General features: G+C 36.0%; 1 protein-coding gene across 3 annotated transcripts in view; it reads left to right on the top strand.

Moving 5' to 3' along the window:
- LOC106052941 (uncharacterized) overlaps nt 1-20,622 on the top strand; it is a 28,282-nt gene that overhangs the window by 5,587 nt on the left and 2,073 nt on the right. For all 3 annotated transcript variants that reach the window (XM_056008884.1, XM_056008886.1, XM_056008883.1), the window contains exons 5-16: nt 1,866-2,013; nt 3,540-3,682; nt 4,260-4,395; nt 5,482-5,577; nt 6,617-6,741; nt 10,873-10,970; nt 11,757-11,841; nt 12,544-12,615; nt 17,741-17,839; nt 18,476-18,529; nt 19,250-19,354; nt 20,185-20,280. In XM_056008884.1, the coding sequence (XP_055864859.1) occupies nt 1,866-2,013; nt 3,540-3,682; nt 4,260-4,395; nt 5,482-5,577; nt 6,617-6,741; nt 10,873-10,970; nt 11,757-11,841; nt 12,544-12,615; nt 17,741-17,839; nt 18,476-18,529; nt 19,250-19,354; nt 20,185-20,280 (1,257 nt within the window). The remainder of the gene's footprint in view (nt 1-1,865; nt 2,014-3,539; nt 3,683-4,259; nt 4,396-5,481; nt 5,578-6,616; nt 6,742-10,872; nt 10,971-11,756; nt 11,842-12,543; nt 12,616-17,740; nt 17,840-18,475; nt 18,530-19,249; nt 19,355-20,184; nt 20,281-20,622) is intronic.

Raw genomic sequence — 20,622 nt, 5'->3', positions numbered from 1 at the left:
TATATGTGTGTCACTGAGATGTTACAATGTTACTTGTGTGTCATTGAGATGTTACAATGTTACATGTGTGTCATTGAGATGTTACAATGTTACTTGTGTGTTACTGAGATGTTACAATGTTACATGTGTGTTACTGAGATGTTACAATGTTACATGTGTGTTACTGAGATGTTACAATGTTACATGTGTTTCATTGAGATCTAACAATGTTACATGTGTGTAACTTAGATCTATCAATGTTACATGTGTGTCACTGAGATCTAACAATGTTACATGTGTGTGACTGAGATCTAACAATGTTACATGTGTGTAACTTAGATCTATCAATGTTACATGTGTGTCACTGAGATCTTACAATGTTACATGTGTGTCACTGACATCTAACAATGTTACATGTATGTAACTTAGATCTATCAAAGTTACATGTGTGTCACTGAGATCTAACAATGTTACATGTGTGTCACTGAGATCTAACAATGTTACATGTGTGTAACTTAGATCTATCAATGTTACATGTGTGTCACTGAGATCTAACAATGTTACATGTGTGTCACTGAGATCTAACAATGTTACATGTGTGTCACTTAGATCTATCAGTTACATGTGTGTCACTGAGATCTAACAATGTTACATGTGTGTCACTGAGATCTAACAATGTTACATGTGTGTCACTGAGATCTTACAATGTTACATGTGTGTCCCTGAGATCTTACAATGTTACATGTGTGTCACTGAGATCTAACAATGTTAGATGTGTGTCACTGAGATCTTACAATGTTACATATGTGTCACTGAGATCTTACAATGTTACATGTGTGTCACTGAGATCTTACAATGTTACATGTGTGTCACTGACATCTTACAATGTTACGTGTGTGTCACTGAGATCTTACAATGTTACATGTGTGGCACTGATATCTTACAATGTTACATGTGTGTCACTGAGATCTTACAATGTTTCATGTGTGTCACTGACATCTTACAATGTTACATGTGTGTCACTGACATCTTACAATGTTACATGTGTGTCACTGATATCTTACAATGTTACATGTGTGTCACTGAGATCTAACAATGTTACATGTGTGTCACTTAGATCTATCAATGTTACATGTGTTTCATTGAGATCTATCAATGTTACATGTGTGTGACTGAGATCTAACAATGTTACATGTATGTGACTGAGATCTATCAATGTTACATGTGTTTCATTGAGATCAAACAATGTTACATGTGTGTAACTTAGATCTATCAATGTTACATGTGTGTCACTGAGATCTAACAATGTTACATGTGTGTGACTGAGATCTATCAATGTTACATGTATGTGACTGAGATCTAACAATGTTACATGTGTGTGACTGAGATCTAACAATGTTACATGTGTGTGACTGAGATCTAACAATGTTACATGTGTGTAACTTAGATCTATCAATGTTACATGTGTGTCACTGAGATCTATCAATGTTACATGTGTGTGACTGAGATCTAACAATGTTACATGTGTGTGACTGAGATCTAACAATGTTACATGTGTGTCACTGAGATCTAACAATGTTACATGTGTGTGACTGAGATCTAACAATGTTACATGTGTGTCACTGAGATCTAACAATGTTACATGTGTGTCACTTAGATCTATCAGTTACATGTGTGTCACTGAGATCTAACAATGTTACATGTGTGTCACTGAGATCTAACAATGTTACATGTGTGTCACTGAGATCTTACAATGTTACATGTGTGTCACTGAGATCTTACAATGTTACATGTGTATCACTAAGATGTTACAATGTTACTTGTGTATCACTGACATATATACATCAATGCTTTAATCGTCATCATTTGTATGTTTTCAACGATAGTGTCTAGAAGACATCGGTATGATGTCACAAATAAAAAGAGTAGCAGGATGCAGTTCAGGGGCGATAACTGCAGTTAATATTGCTCTTGGCTACACCACTACAGAAGCTGAAGCTTTTCTTTCTGAAAACATGGAAGATGTTATTTTAGGTAATCTTCAAATTATAAAAGTGAAATATTGTTTTCTTTGATTAAAATCTCTTTTTTTCATTAAATAACTTGGCCTACATACAGAAGTAACAAAAATAATTAAACCTCTTTTATAAAGTTGTTCTCACCACACTTATGTATAGCTCTGAGACCTGGTGTCTCTGATAGATACAAACAAAGGCTTCTAGAGTATTCTAATTAAAAGTTATGAACAGATATCCAATACGGAAGACTGAGAAGATGAAACTAAGTAGACAGATAATGTACTCTAAATTTTTTTGTATTTTTAGAATTCCAAGCAAAATTTATGAGTTATAGTCCCAAAGCTATTTAAACAACAGAAAAATCTTATTTTGAGTAAATATTTGGGTTCACAATACATATCATATGCCACTTTTATACTTAAAATTTCTTATTGATTCTAAAGTTTCCAAAACGTAGTCTTTCTTTGAATAATTATTTATTCATGCGCAGTTCCATAGACTCTGTCGCCATATTTGACTATTCTGTTTTAAAAAGTGTCATGTTTTCGTCGCAGCCGGAAGAGCGGAAACGCTTTTCATGTAAGAGTCCTCTCTCCATTTGATAATTATTGCTAATGATTGCATTTGGTATTAATTAATAGGGGTTGGGCCGTCTCGGTATAAACCTTTTAATTTATAGCATATATAACTTATATTAGTAACATATTTTTTTTTAAATTTCTAATTACAATACAAAAAAGGAGTATGCCGATTAGTCTGTCCAGTTTTTTTTTGCGGGGGGGGGGGTGCATCTAACGCCCCTCCCACTTGGTCAACCCTCTTTCACTTTACATTTACTAACCATTTAATTTGAGATTAGAGTGTGGTTTGACATAATACTCAAATGTGTTCAAATATCAAATAAGTAGCTTATACTATAATGGTATTCAACTAATTTTGTTCACACACTATGATTTCTGCTTAAAATTGGACTGCCCCCCCCCCCCTCCCACCTTCACTGAATCCGCCAAGATACCAGAAGGGGAACAATAAAATATAAAGATTCTTTATATATATATATATATATATATATATATATATATATATATATATATATATATATATATATATATATATATATATATATATATCAACAAGTAGCGTCTAACATATTAACTAATTATGTTAACAAACTGTGATTTCTACAATAAAAAATTGGACCGCCCCCTCCCCCCGGGTGAAAGGGTCGGGGGGGGGGAATTTATGCAATCGACCCTCCCCACCCCACCTAATTAGCCAACATGCCAGAAGTGTAACGGCAAAATAAAAACATTTATCTGTATGTAATTAAGTACTTTTTATCATATCGATAGATATGTCACTAATTATGTTAACAAAATGAGTTTTTCACAAAAATTGGTCCAATCGCATCCCCCAGCCCATTAAATCGGCCAACATACTAAACATGGAACGACCTAATCCAAAAATAGTTTAAAATATCTATAATTAGTATACTTTTTATTAACATGTAAAGAATTCGTGCATAAATTGTGTCATTTACAGATCATTCTTGTGGCTATCTCAGCTTGCTGCCTAATCTAATCAAACGGTTTGGCTGGAACCCGGGCAAAGCCATCTACAATTGGTTTGGAGACAGGATACAGGCCAAATCCGCTAAACGAAACCCGGACATGACGTTTCTTGATGTAAGACAATTAATAACACTCGATCTCTTGCAATGTCAGTGTTGAGTTGGTGCTATAGATTTGACTAATGAATGTTACTCTAATGTGAACATTCGTTTGTTATAAGCCTCTCGCCTTTATCGGTTCTACTTTTTAAATATGCTCTTGAATTCAAGGGAACAAGGTGAAATAGCAATTTAGTTGATTGATTCATAACAAGTTCTAATTGGGGATAGTTTCTTTTTATCTATATGGTCTATATCAATATCTATCTATCTATCTATCTATCTATCTATCTATCTATCTATCTATCTATCTATCTATCTATCTATCTATTTGAATGTCTATCTATCTATCTATCTATCTATCTATCTATCTATCTATCTATCTATCTATCTATCTATCTATCTATCTATCTATCTATCTATCTATCTATCTATCTATCTATCTACTTACCTACCTATCTGCCTACCTATCTATCTATCTACTTTATCTATCTATCTATCTATCTATCTATCTATCTATCTATCTATCTATCTATCTATCTATCTATCTATCTATCTATCTATCTATAAAGCCCACTTTTTCCACCTTACAGTTATACAAAGAGAAAAATGTGGAACTATGTATTGTGGTGACCAACGTGAACCAGATGAGGACAGAGTATTGTCATATCAAGACTACCCCAGACATGCCAATTAGGGAAGCTCTGCGCATGTCCATTGGTGTGCCAGGTAGACCTGCATTCTCTGTACAGAATATATAAATCTAGTACGATGTACAGAATATATAAATCTAGTACGATGTACAGAATATATAAATCTAGTACGATGTACAGAATATATAAATCTAGTACGATGTATGGCTTAGTGGCATAAACCACATATCATGGGACTTGAGTTGCAATCTCGACTCAAGCTGAGCTTTGTTTTCTGAGCAACTAAAGCCAGCATGACAACCTTCTCCCAAATACTCTAATCCCCATTAGTCACATATAGAGATTTATTTATATTTTCATAAACATTTTTATTATTCCTTTATTATTCTCGATAATTATTCTTTTGGGAAACACCTTTTTTGTGTATTGTAGAATAAGATAAGATAAGATAATTTTATTGATCCAATCAAATGGAAATTCAGTTTGACTACAATTGACAACATCAGCGTAACTACTGTAACAGTAACAATATAGATGCAAATACGAACAACATTCACACACGAAACACATACACACTCACAACCAGCGCTTTATGAGTTTGACTTCTATGTATTTCTCGATGACGACAGTTGATCTTGGGATAAAGGAGTTTTTAAATCTTTCTGTTTTAGTCCTAATGTAAAGGAGACGACCACTTCGTTCAGATCTTATGTAATAGTGGTTTAATGGGTGAAGGTTATCTTTAAGAATCGTGAGTGTTTTGGAAAGGCATCTTTCATGGGAAAGCTCTTCAAGGGATGGTAGCTGTGTTCGAGTGATATACGATGCTTTTTTTAATTAGTCTGTTAAGTCTATGTCTTTGTGCCAGTGAAGTATTACCATACCAGCAGGTGATGGCAAAGTTGATTAGACTGCTGATAGTTGCTGTGTAGAAAAGTTTGATTATTGTTTTGTCTATGTTAAATTTTCTTAGCTTTCTGAGATAGAAGAGTCGCTGGTGAATTTTCTTGTATATGTTTTGACAGTGTTCACTCCATTTTAGTTTGTTGTTGATAGTTGTACCTAGATATTTATATTCTTTTACTTGTTCTATGGTGAAGATCGCTTATATTTATGTATATATTATATTTGTGTATATATTATATTTGTGTTTCTATTCTAGGACTGTTTGCTGCTGCAGTCCACCAAAACAAGTGTGACACAGACCTCTATGTTGACGGCGGTGTACTTTGCAATTACCCGCTTCACTGTTTCGATGGTAAGAATAGGTTTCAGTTTTCTCTGTCTTTAGTATACAAGTGTATTATCTTATCTTATCATATAAATTATGGACGATTACTTCAAAAGAGAATATAATTACGTCCTACGCGTAGGCATATTCCTGTATCATTATAGTCATGCTTGTTAATCCGTGACTTAAAATCTGCCAAGTCCTTGTTTTTCCTGGCTGATTCAGGCAACCCATTCCATGTCCTAATGGCACTAAGAAGGAGAGTGTGTAAGAAGCTGTCCTAGCATATGGAGTAAGATATGTATTTTTATTTTTGCCTTTCTGGGTATTTTACTAGGTTTTATTTTTGTGTTTGGAGATTATGTATTATTACTTCTTTACTTTTTAGTCTCCTGTCCTGAAGAGTCTCTAAATTTAGTGATTTTACGAATGGTGTTCTTGTAATAAAATGTGAACATTCGTTAGTTATAAATCTTACGGCTCTATTTTGCGTCTGTTCTAGTTTCTTTATCTTGAGTTGATAGGACCCAAAACAGAGGACGCATATTCGAGAGGCCAAGTACGCTTGAACTTGGCTTTGCTTAGCTACTATGAAGGGAGATCGAGGCTCGACACCCGTCTCAAGCAGAGTTGAGTTTTACTGAGCGCCCTAAAGGCAGCACGGAATAACCCACTCCCAGATACCCCCTCCCCCCACTGGTCCATAGAATGAGATTGGACCATAGCGCTCTGAGCATATTTATAACTATGAAAGTTGCGCTATATAAAAGCTTTGATTTATTTATTTATTGCTGTTGAAAGAAAATGGTCTTTGAAAAGTGATTTTACAGTATTTAAAGGGGGACAAAAACTATCATTATTGATTAGTCAAACTTTACTTACCTTTCTTACGACATAAGAAAAAAGTATTTGATTTTATAAGATATTGCTTTTAGAAGGGGAATAATGTGAGTTAATACTCCGGTATTCTGTACATCGGACATACCAAAAAACTAGCATTTATCGATTATCCCCCATGAATGCAAATCCCTTATATTACACAGTGATATACGATTTATTCTTCAAGGTTGGTATCTCTCAATGTCTCCTGATGATACCTTCTTACAAAAGATGGCGCCATTGAACAATCTTCGCCAACTGATGTTTGAAAGATTTAAGGAAACAAATTTGAAAAGTTTAGGTTTCAAACTGGTAAGTGGCCATTAGCTTTTTTTGTCACTGTCACTTAGTGTAGGCTGGGTGTTTCACTAAGTTAACTACCTCACCCTAAGGTCAATGTTAGTCAACAATCACAAGGAGGAGTGGCTCAACCAATGGGCATCAGGAAACACAGGCAGAGCCATGTACAAAGAAATGACTACGCCTAACAAACTGGACAGTGTTAACTTCCTCCCCCGCAAAGAACAATCTACAATTTTCCAACTAAGAACAGGACACACACCACTATTAAATTACCACCTGGACAAAATAAACTCCACACAACTACCCCTTTGTAGACACTGCGCCCACCCCTTTGAAACCGTAAACCCTCCCTAATTCACCTTAGGCAGACCCCACTTCCACTACAGCCCAACATAAATAACACCCTGTACGGCAGTGCTGAACAACATGAAGAAAACAGCACACTTTTTTTCCTTGGCACAGTCTGCAAAAGAGCTGACAGCTCAGCAGCAATAAAGCTGGCTAGAAGAAGAAGAAGTCACTGTCACTTACAATCGACATATTTATCAGAGAAAAACCAAAGTTCCTTACTTAACCTTGCACTGGCGGACTGGGTGTCAAAAATCTGTCACAAATTGAGGACCAATGATTGTTTATCTATTGCTACCTGTCCTTTTGATATGTAAAGTTTAATAATTGCATCAAAAACATCTGAATGGATTGGTTTACGTAAGGTGTTGTGTTTCTACATGTCATACTAATTGTTTTTTTTTTTTTTTTACAAATTTCGGATGTTCCTTCAGAATGATTACATCCTAACTCCAACCTCCCGCCGAAGGTCAGGGAATAGAGGTCAGCAGGGTTCGAACCCCGGAACCACCGAAACGACAGTCCGGAGCGGATATCACACGACAAGGCATTCATTTATAAAGGCTATCTTCGAGTCTGAAGATTAATGAGGAATGCAGTATTTTTCGTGGTTACGCAGCCCCAGCTACAAACTGCATATTTGTCCACATCCCCATTGACCGCCAGTGTGGGGCCCCCACTTCACGGGGGTGGTGGTGGGGCGAAATTAGTGTTTTTTACATTAAAAATTAAATATTACGCAAAATGCAGGGGCCCCCAAAGAGGTCAAGGCCCACCGGGCCCCCAAACAATGGAAAATTCCTAGCTACGCCCGTGGTTGATTTAGATTTTCTTTTCCCCTTCTACATCTGTCCTAGGCAGTGGACTTTCTGTGGACCTCAAATATATATTTTGCGGCCTTTGCAAGGGATGGAATTACTACAAGTGTATAGAAAAATGTGCTAGACTATAGCTTCTCCTTCGTGGTCGAAGATGAGCACATATCTCATTTCCTATGAACTTGAAGATGACTTTAAAGTCCAATCCTCGCTTTAAAAAGCCGCCCGCATACGTGGCACCGGTAGGTTTGGTCAGTTGCAGATAGGCCTGCTTCTTCTCTCAGCTTTTTGTTGGTTCGGCGCTCTTTCACACTGGCCACTCTCCTTGCTGCGTATCTCGTGACTCCGACTCTCACAGCTTCACGCCATGGGGAGCAATTGGATTAGAGGGTTAGATCTCATTCGCGCGAATGGATTACTTGAGTTTGAACTTAAATTCAGAGGAAAAAACTGATAACAGTTGAAAAGGGAATTTGCTAATGATCAAAAGTTTTTTCTTATCATATATATTTACATACACACTGGCAACTCGGTTCTCCAGCATAATTCATTGCAAAATCTCGGTCAAGAATCAATTTGTTCCAAAAGTGAAACTATTTTTTTCCTCTAAAGAGCTAATATATAATACGACTTGTACTTAGGTACCAGATATTTAGCTGTCACCCACCTGTCGTTTTCCCAACTTGCCAGCACGCCCCTGCTTTCTGTCCTTGATTGACAACATCCATACTTACACAAAACACGCAGAACTGGAGGTTTGGACACACTTGTCGCCCGCCATACCCGGAGGCAGTAACGCGCGACTGCTCAATACACTGCGTTAGATGGGGCTTGCGATTACCAAAGAAAAAAAAAAAGTGAAAAAATGTATGCATGTTATATATTGTGGCAGGTATCCGCCTTCACCCCCTTCACCTGTTAGTAAGAGCAGTTTCGCTGGGCCTAGTATCTAAGCCACACGAGCAGGCGACTCCTAAGGCTCAACCATTTTAATTTTGTTAAAAGACTTCGCTTACAAATCAGCGCCAGTTATGTCCCTGTTCAGATGCGTCCACAGATGATCGACTCCACACATTGCCGACGCTCTTAGGCAACATAATAGGCAGCATATAAAAAGTAAAGTTCACCTTTCAGACCTTGTGGTTTATAGGGCAGATGATGTAAAGGTCATCTGTTTCTGTGGCCTACGGTTAACAAGGGTGTCATGTGGCCAGCACAACGACCAACCGCCTTTACTTTTCCCTAACTAACGTCAGGTTCCCATTAGAGCTGGGTGGACTCAGAGGCGCCCGAAGATCCCAAAACTAAAAATCCCAGTCTTCACCAGGATTTGAACCCCGGTCCCCAGTTCGGAAGTCAATCGCTTTACCGCTCAGCCACCGACATATATATATTATATACTTTATAAAGAACTGATACAAAATAATATTTTTTTTAAATTAAAAGAAGACAGGCGTAGACGGCGAAAAGAAATTTCAAATCAGCCAACGTTCGGCAGAGAACGTCTACGTTGGATTTAGCAAAATATGTAGGTCACATTTAGCCTGAGCACTGAAGATATGCAGCGACAATGGTTCATCTCGAACACTTATCTTATCTTATATGATACAGACGTTACTTCAAAAAAGAAGATGATTACGTCCTACGCGCCATGCATTTAGTCATGCATATTAACCAATGACCTAAATTCTGCTATGTCACTGGTTTTCCTGGCTAGCTCAGGCAACCCATTCCATGCTCTAATAGCACTAGGGAAGAAGGAGCACTTGTACAAATTTGTTCTAGCATATGGGACGAGGAATGTGCCTTTATCTCTGTATTTTTTTCTGAGTATTTTATTAAATTTTGTTTTTGTATTGGAAGATTAGGGTTCAGTGTTTTATGTATAATTGCTACTTTACTTTTAAGTCTTCTGTCCTGAAGGCTTTCTAAATTTAGTGATTTTACTAAAGGTGTTACTCTAGTCAAATGTGAATATTCATTTGTTATGAATCTCATTGCTCACTTTTTCATGTGACTGTGGAACCCTATTTTGGAGAGACACTCGTAGTCCACAAATATTGCTGGTTAAGGTGGGTTGGTGGTGGTGGAAGAGACGGTCAATTTTCGTATGGCACACTTTTCTTCCGGAGGTGAGGTCCAGGTTTTTATGCTGCCCATAGCTTTCTTGATCACCGTCTCTCTCCATCTTCTGCAGTCTAGGGCTATGTCCTCCCAATGGTCAGTATCAACGTTCATTGTTTTGAGATCCCGTTTTATGACATCCACGTAGGCTAGAGAGGTAACCTCCGTTGCGTGGATGTAATATTGTTTATAGTAAATATAAGAATTTTGCAAAGATTTTATTTTTTTAATGACTTTAAAATATGCTGTAATATAATATATTGTTACGATCTCTCCTAATCAGGCCTTCTGTAAACACTGCTAAACACACAACAACACATCAACACATCAAGAACTTGACGACAAGGCTCCAAATAATCTGGTACTTTAATAATGGTCAATTAGAGCTGCCAATATGACACAATTGGCAATACATCAACACTAAAAATGCTATACTGTACATCACCGTACTAAACTAATAAACTCTTCTGTCTCTTCCTGGACTCGTACATTCACTTCAGGACTCCACCAGGACCGACTTCATGGCAGACTAACAGTCCCGGTCTACTCGCTGCCCTGTCTTGAACTGCACTGCCTTACACACAATGTGTCTCTCGTCCACGCAGGCTTATGATCAGATGACCATAACCCGGGTCCTATTCACGTGCAAAGTTCATGCCAGTACTGTCCCTTGCCCTTCAATATAGCACGCTAAACTGTATTACTGGCCTGTGTCACATTTGTCAGCTAACACAGTTAACCCTATTGCGTCGCGAATAGGGTTACAACAATATAATCGACATAATATTTCAGCCATTTACTTATAGTTTGTAGTTTCATAATAGGTAGTTGTGTCACTTTTGTTTTTCAGTACGATGACCAGGAGTCAGACCTCTTACGGTTTGAATTAGAACAACGGGTAGGCTCCCATGATCCGCCTGCACCATCCAAAAAGACCAAGCTTTATGAGTGAGTATTAGGACGCCCAGGAGTTCATCCAACTCTAATGGGTAGCTGTCATACGTTGGGGGAAAGTAGAGCCGGTTGGTTGCCATGGAAACAGGTCCATTTTTAAAAAATATCTAACATTCATTAGTAAATAAAAGAAAAATAATTTATAAGTTGTATAAAAGAGTAGACACTGGCTTTAAAAAAAGTTTTTTTTTTCTTTTTCTTACGTATGAACACATTAAAAAAAAGTGTCAAAATGTTACTTTAAAAGAAAGTGTCCAAATATTACGTTAAAGAAAGTGTCAAAATGTTACATTGATAGAAAGTGTCCAAATGTTACATTAAAAGAAAATGTTAAAAATGTTATTCTACAAAAAGTGTCCAAATGTTACGCTACAAAAAGTGTCCAAATGTTATGTTAAAAGAGAAAGTGTCTAAATGTTACGTTAGAAGAGAAAGTGTCCAAATGTTACGTTAGAAGAGAAAGTGTCAAATGTTACGTTAAAAGAAAGTGTCAAAATGTTACGTTAAAAGAAAGAAAGTGTCCAAATGTTACGTTAAAAGAAAGTGTCAAAATGTTACATTGATAGAAAGTGTCAAAATGTTAAATTAAAAGAAAATGTTAAAAATGTTACGCTACAAAAAGTGTCCAAATGTTACGCTACAAAAAGTGTCCAAATGTTATGTTAAAAGAGAAAGTGTCTAAATGTTACGTTAGAAGAGAAAGTGTCCAAATGTTACGTTAGAAGAGAAAGTGTCAAATGTTACGTTAAAAACTGTTTACAACTAAAGAAACCTTTACAGGACAAGAGAAAAGAAACGAAAGATGGCTACTCATGCGGAAAGAGAACATGGCCGAACAGTTGCAGCCAGTGACGCTTTCATCAATGTTAGTATTAACTCCGTCTGTCTGTCGTCTGTCTGTCTGCCTGGTACATATCTCGTATATGTTTTTTTTTCTCTTTCCATTCTCCGATCAAGTTGAAACTTTTAACAATTTTTCATTGTCCCAAACAAAATATGAATCAATAATAGAAAATATAAATAAATAATTAATTAATTAGTGGTACTAAATTGAATTTATTTGTTATAGAATAAAAAAAGTAAAGTAAAGTTCCCCTTTCAGACCCTGTGGTCTATAGGGCAGATGATGTAAAGGTCATCTGTCTCTGTGGCCTACGGTTAACAAGGGTGTCGTGTGGCCAGAACAACGACCAACCGCCTTTACTTTTCCCTAACTAATGTCAGGTACCCATTGGAGCTGGGTGGACTCAGAGGCGCCCGAAGATCCCGAAATTAAAAATCCCAGTCTTTACCAGGATTGGAACCCCGGTCCCCGGTTCGGAAGCCAAGCGCTTTGCCGCTCAGCCATCGCGCCTCCATAGAATAAGGCAGATACATTTTACAGTATTGATAGCTATGGCTGTAAATGTGCAGTTCTTTCCCTTATTGCAACCCTTTTTTTTTTTTTTTAAGTATTTTTTTTAAATATTTGGCTTTGTTACAAAATTGTAAACGTGAGATATACTAGTACATGCATTTTTTGAAATTTGCGATTGAAATTTGTATAGGTCTGGTTCATATTTTTCAGGCCTTGAAAAGATACAATCTTACAGATAAAGAGTTTATCACTAAAGATGAATTGACCAAAGCATTGCAGGATGTAAGTAAATGCTGAATTACCTTTTGGAAGACAAAAACATTATATATATTCATGTCTGTAAATATATATACTAGCCGGATAAGACCCATGGTCCTTAATTTGAGGGTAACCAGTTATTTCATCCCCTGTGAATTCGTCCCCTTGTCATTTCATCCTTGGTCACTTTATCCCCGGTCATTTCATCCTTGGTCACTTTATCCACCGGTCATTTCATCCTTGGTCACTTTATCCACCGGTCATTTCATCCTTGGTCACTTTATCCACCGGTCATTTCATCCTTGGTCACTTTATCCACCGGTCATTTCATCCTTGGTCACTTTATCCCCGGTCATTTCATCCTTGGTCACTTTATCCACCGGTCATTTCATCCTTGGTCACTTTATCCACCGGTCATTTCATCCTTGGTCACTTTATCCCCGGTCATTTCATCTCCACTTAAACAGTAGAAATCATTTAAGAGATGAGAACGATTAGAATACTTATGACCATGCCGCTGATAACTCCTGACGACCATCTTTCACTTTGTTTTATTTTACAATCGCTCTTCCTTGAAAATGGGCGCGTCATATTTAGCCTTACAATAAGGTTTTATTGTTTCTAATAAAGGCTGACTTCATCCATCCTCTGGATAACATGTCGCCTATATTAGTTTTGTTTTTATTTCATCTAAACATTCAAGTTGTAAATTGTGTTATAGGCAAAGACAATTACAAAACATTGTTCAGTAATATGAATCGATGGATCGTCTTCTGTACTTACATTCAATAGCCTATATATATATATATAGTTCGTTCATCGTGGTTCGATGATGACCACTTTGTCATCCAGGGGGCTGAGGGCTTTGCGCTGGGGTTTTATGCCTCCTCGTGTGGCTGGTGAGACCTATGTGAGCCCGGAATTAGGGTTAGGGTCCAATAGCCTATCTTTAATCTTATTGATGTAGATGGACACAAAAGACAACAAATAAAAGCAACAATAACAAATGTTTACATGACCTCTATATTCATACTTGTTCAATTTTTATAGTTTTTAGTGACATGTAATTGTATTCTTTTTGTCGTGTCAATAAAAATGACCAGATTAAATATTGCTTATTTCATGAGTTTTACAATTACTATTTGTCAGATAAAATCAGATGATGTTTTAAATGTTATATCATAATTAATGTCACAAGAAAAAGGAGAAACCTTACTTTCAGATGTATACCAGATGCATTCATGTATATCAACACTGCTTTTGATTCAAAAACAATTTTAATTAAATCCATTGAATTTGTAGCTAGCACCATAATATCAGGATGCCAACCAATAGTCACTGTTTAACAAATGACGACACTCTTCAGGCATAAAATATCATTGAAATCTCACATGTAAATAATGTAAATTTCGTAGAATTGGAAAGTAAAATAAGTGGTCATTGTGATTTCTTTTTACTGTAAAAGAAGCTGTAGCCAAGATGAAGGAAATATTACAATGTATCAGTCGAATGATATACTTGAATATTTTAGGGGATTTTTCTTCTAGGCTAGTGCCAAGAATGGTTCTGGTGCTTCCTAAAGGGGACGATTTAGTCACTTAATAGCAAAAAGCTGTATTCTTTTGTTGACGACTATTTTCAACTAACTGCATTGAAATGAAATAGAAATTTGTAACTTAATTTAACGTGTGGTTGAAATTAAGTCCGAAATTGGAATATTAAATGACGTATGAAGAATTCATCTGGATTGGAACATTGGAAAACGAGGACATCCGGCTAGAAATACAATTGACAAGAAAGTCGTTGCTATGATTGATGTAAAGAAGAAAAACAATGGAAGGAAATATTGCACGGACTGTTTCTTTTAAAGCAGAATATTTGACATTTTGTGACCATATTAACAACGAGTCTTTATTGAATAAAGAATTTCCCTGAGATGATGGAAATGTAATGTGGATGAAACCAATAACTGAAAGTACAAAGTTTATAAATGTTTTAGCAAACGACGTAAAAGATGTTAAGGTCAGTGTGGCACCTTTGTATCTTGTTGGACAACACACCTGACATAGCACACCTAACATAGCACACCTGACATAGCACACCTGACAAAGCACACCTGACATAGCACACCTGACATAGCACACCTGACATTGCACACCTGACATAGCACACCTGACATAGCACACCTGACATAGCACACCTGACATAGCACACCTGACATAGCACACCTGACATAGCACACCTAACATAGCACACCTGACATAGCACACACTGACCAAAAAAATCTGAAGTCATACAATTTTAAGGCAGTCAAAAAAGCTGATGAGATCAACTAATTATCTTATAATGTCTAGAAAAGGTTGAGCTTGAAAGTATATGTGGAGCTCGAAGATATGAAAAAGCAGCTTCATTGCCTGGAACCACGGAGGAGTACAGGGAGGAGGTATACAATTTAAGAAGAAAAAAAGATGGTTCATTCTTATGTGCATTGATCTTTATTTTTTTACTCTGAGCTTCAACTCCTACTGGAAGCAATCATTGATGTAGCAGATAAATTTGGAGCAGTCCAACCAAAAAACTCTTTAGTTCAACAACCAACGAAATATTGTAGATGTTAGTTTCAAGATATTGGCGTAAATGATGATTTTTCAAAAGGCGACATTCCAACAGAAATACCAAGACTGAAAAAGGATCTAAAAGCAACGAAAGTTATTCTTGAAGAAACTAAAAGTTGACAGTGCATGATTCATATGTCACTATAAAGACATTAAAAAATATTTCTAAATCATTTTACAAAGCCTTCAACCGTCTCATACTATCTGCTGATATGTGGTGTCATGTGAAAAAGTATTTTTACAATTAAAATTAAAAAACTTTTTTTTTTTTAGACAAAGGAACAAATGACACTTTTACAAAGGGGAATTTTATTCAAAATGAGATCGCTGAAGGAATTATCTTTGATGGGGCTGATGCAGGGGCGGACTGGCTATATAGGCATTTGGGCAAATGCCCGGTGGGCCGGTAACCAAATGGGCCGGTAGGGCCACCGAAATGTCCTGATCGAAGTCACTATGGCACATATCAAGTTGTTAAAGGTTTTATAATATTCTTATTATATTATTATTATTATTATTATTATTATTATTATTATTATTATTATAAAAGGACATCTGAGTGTCGTGTTTAATATTAAGTCTTTCATAGGCATTACAGTGTAATACTCTTTTAACCGAACACATTTTCCGAAAATAAAATGTAGAATGTAGACAGTGCTACTAGTAGGCTTCATCTTTTTAGGGCCTACATAATTGCTGATTTAAAAAGACGCTATATTGCTTATAAAGATATAGAATTCACTGTATGCATACATATCGATACATTATCAAACTTAACAATGATTTTTAAGGACCGATACACCCAAAATGGATGCCCATCACATGATAGAGAATTTGTAGGCCGAATTTTATAGAAATGCCCGGGCCGATTTTGACACCGAGTCCGCCCCTGGGCTGATGATAAGTTTATAAGTTTGAAATCCAGAAAAAAACAACAACAGTGTAATTTACTTATAGTTGCATTGTTGCGAAATTGAACTATAGATTAATGGCAATTATGCCAAAGATGAAGGATGAGTGCAGAGTTTCACATAACTACACAAACCCAGTGAACTGTAGATACATTGTAATAAACAACTGAATTTTAAAATTTAATAGACACTCATTTTATAGTTGTTGAACAATCAAATAACGTAGGTTATTTTGCAACAACAAAAAAAGGGATTTTCTTAAAAGGGGTGGGCAGGAGGTGGTGACACCCTGAGCTGACCGCACCGGGTGACACCCACCCTAGTGACGCCACTGTTCAAAGATTAAGTACACGACATTGTAAATTGTGCCCTTGTGCCAATAAAAATCAAATATCATATCAACAAAAGAATAGTTATTAAACTGGCAACTTAAAAATTATAATCACTCTATTATTTATCGGAAAGAAAAAAAAAATCCTTTATAGCAGCTAGAATAATTAGACTATGCTGCGCTTATTGTGCAGATTACTCGTAAGATCTCGATATATATATTAAGCTGTCAATGGAATACCAAAGGTTTTACACATGAAACAGAATTGTATTTTTAATATTCTGGTAAAGTCTGAATGACTGTCAGGCAGCCCAATTAGCAATTTTTCCACTTTAAATATATTGAAAATAAGTTAGCATAATAATTTTACTTCCTGCTATGTTTTTCAATAACCTGTATGAATTTCGAATATTTAACATTTAGGTGTTCAAAGGGAAGTAATTCATTTGGTAGATCTTTAATATGAATCAAATTAAAGTTTGTTTTTATTTTAGCCTTGATTAAACCATAATATTTTAAGAAGAAAATATAAAATTGAAACGTATATGTAAAAATACAATTATTGAAAACAAATATAAAAAAGTCATTATTGTTATTAATGTGGATCTTTTAGATTTAACTTTTTTTTGTAAACTTTTGTGACTTCTGTTTACAAACACTTTTAGAGTTGGCAATATCAACATTTGTCAGCATAAATACAAAAGCAATTTAATTTAAAAAAAAATAGCCATACTTAACAGTTCCTTTACAGGGTAGAATATGTAGCTAATAGTTATTTATGTGGCCCACGGTTTACAACGGTGTCATGTGGCCAGCACAACGACCATCCGCCTTTACTTTTCCCCAACTAATGTCAGGTACCCATTAGAACTGGGTGGACTCAGGGGCTTCCAAGGATCCCAAAATTAAAAATCCCAGAATTCGAACCCGGACCCCCCGGTTCAGAAGCCAAGCGCTTTACCGCTCAGCCACCGCGCCTCACATACTTAACAAATATGTTATTCATTATGAGTGTGGTAGAGGCCTCGAAAGAGTGAAACAAGTAATATAGATCCTTCCGCGATATTGTTTAGAAGATTTACTTATCTTATTATGTAGTTGTTATGTAGCCTACAACTTAATTACAAGTCGACCATTATAGTAGTCAGTAGTACATAATGTATCCTATAGTAAGTACCATTATTAATTAACACTACACTCTGTTATAACAGAAAGGATGAGCTAAAAATAGACATAAAGATTTTATGACTTTTTTTTTACATTACTTTCTAATCGCAAATCAATTCTTCTAGAAACAACTTTTTCCTGATGAATATTCAAATTTGTTGTTCGGACCAAATATTAGCTTGGACAAAGCCTTCAGAATAATTGACGAGGACGGCAGTGGAAAGGTAAAGGTTTAAATCTCATTTTTATAATTTGCTGAATTTTTTTAAAACCCTCTCAATTACTAAAACTCTGAAAAAAAATTGTGCCATCTTAATAACACGATGGCTGCCTCGGCCGCCTGGTTGCATGGCATGCTCTCAGGAATGTCGTTTTGATGGCGCTAGGTTTGAAACCTGCCCTCTACCATTCTTTGTAGTAAAGTGGGAGGTTTGTGCTAGGAACGTCCAAAATTGTCTGTATGTCTGTCTATCTATCTATCTATCTATCTATCTATCTATCTATCTATCTATCTATCTATCTATCTATCTATCTATCTATCTATCTATCCATCCATCCATCCATCCATCCATCTATCTATCTATCTATCTATCTATCTATCTATCTATCTATCTATCTATCTATCTATCTATCTATCCATCCATCCATCCATCCATCCATCTATCCATCTATCTATCTATCTATCTATCCATCTATCCATCTATCTATCTATCTATCTATCTATCTATCTATCTATCTATCTATCTATCTATCTATCTATCTATCTATCTATCTATCTATCTATCTATCTATTTATCTAATTTATCTATCTATCCAATTTATCTATCTATTATTTGTATTTATGTATTTTGCATTAACAGATTGCCTTTAGAGAACTTATACAGTTCATCGAAGCTCATGGTATCAGGATGCAGGTAGGCTTTCACAGTGCCTTTAGTTCATTTTTTTTTTTGTAAAAAAAAAAAAAAAAAAAGACATTCAGCTAAGTACAAGTGTAAAGTATAATAATAGTAATACTAATAACAATATCGTTAGTATTTTAAAAAGTGCATTAAATAATACAGAATATTACAATTAACCATTCAAAATGTACGTTCATACATCCGTTTCACTAATCTCACTAGTCTCACTAATCTCACTAATCTCACTTGTCTCACTAATCTTTGTAATATTACTGGTCTCACTAATCTTACTAGTCTCATTAGTCATTAGTCTCACTCATCTTAATAGTTTCACCCATCTTACTAGTCTCACTAGTCACTAGTCTCACTAATCTTGATAGTCTCACTCATCTTACTAGTCTCACTATTCTTTCTAATCTCACTAATCTTACTGGTCTCACTAATCTTACAGGTCTCACTAGCCTCACTAATCTTACTAGTCTCATTAGTCTCACTTATCTTAATAGTCTCACTAGTTACTAGTCTCACTAGTCTCCCTCATCTTACTAGTCTCACTAGTCACTAGTCTCACTCATCTTACTAGTCTCACTAGTCACAAGTCTCATTAGCCTCACTCATCTTACTAGTCTCACTAGTCACTAGTCTCACTAATCTTACTAGTATCACTCACACATTGCACCAGGATGTAAGATCAGAAAGATTCTAAACATTGAGCATTGTTGTTTATTTCAGGAGAGATTCCAGGGATATAGCAGAGCAGATGTGGAGAATGTGGGCCAGTTTTTCTTAACGCTAGGAAATACTATACTGACCAATATGCCCTCTGCCCATCTCAAGGTATGCCCGCTAGTGTCATACCGTTATGATCAAATCAATATAGATCTTAGATATCTATTAGTCCTGTACTGGCTAGTGTAATAGGTATCAAATCAATATAGATCTAGAATAGATATCTACTAGGCCTGCACTGGCTAGTGTAATAGGTATCAAATCAATATAGATCTAGATATCTACTAGGCCTGTACAGGCTAGTGTAATAGGTATCAAATCAATATAGATCTAGATATCTAGTAGGCCTGTACTGGCTAGTGTAATAGGTATCAAATCAATATAGATCTAGATATCTACTAGGCCTGTACTGGCTAGTGTCATAAGTATCAAATCAATATAGATCTAGATATCTACTAGGCCTGTACTGGCTAGTGTCATACGTATCAAATCAATATAGATCTAGTTCTAGACATATTGTAGGCTTGCACGTGTAGATACGTTGAAAGTGGAGACGCGTGAAAAACCTTTGGAATACAATTTGCGAGACTAACTTTACAGCTGATGTATATGCTACAGGCAAATCGTGAAATGCTTTAATTAGCTGCAAACTAAATGTTGTAAGCAGAAGATCCTTTTCAAACAACTTTTCTTAGTTTACCCAAGCAAGTATTCGTCATCTTATAGAATACCTAGGCAAATTAGGCAATCGAGCAATCATCTATTCATTTCGTACTGTGACTGAATGCCGAATTTCACACTTTGCCGGTAACATATACCAATACATACACATACATATACCCTTACATACATATATGAACCGCTCGTTTAAGAGTATAGGATATGTGTCGAAATAAAAAAAATAATGCATATTTATCAGAATAAAGTTTTTTATCTAGAAAGGTGACGAAGACCGCACAGTTGGGGTGAACACTGGATATGTCTTTAGTTCGGACTACACCCTGGAAGATGCTGACAGAGAGTTCTTAATACAAGTAAGCATCATTTTTTATTTATGTAGTTTAGGAATTTTCCGAGACAGTATTACGTTCTATCAATATGTACGTTCTTATCGACCTGTTTTGAATTACATAATCTACCATAATAAGCTTTCTTCACCTCAACGTGCACGATGGTGCCATCAGAGCGACTGACTTTCTAAATTCTTCTTCGTCTTTTGCCTTGGATAGAATCATTTCCAATGTTGGGAACGTCCTTTTATGTTGTCTTACCACCCGTCTGCCTCACTTTCTTTTTCCTGGTGCCGTTCCTTGAAGGAAGGTCTTTGCGAGCTCCGATAACCTTGGCCATAGAGTTTTATTTGACATTGGTTATCA

Source organism: Biomphalaria glabrata, chromosome 13 (genome assembly GCF_947242115.1).
Source record: "Biomphalaria glabrata chromosome 13, xgBioGlab47.1, whole genome shotgun sequence".
Classification (NCBI taxonomy): Eukaryota; Metazoa; Mollusca; class Gastropoda; family Planorbidae; genus Biomphalaria; species Biomphalaria glabrata.
The sequence above is the reverse complement of the archived record's forward strand: the minus strand, read 5'-3'. Positions and strand labels throughout refer to the sequence as shown.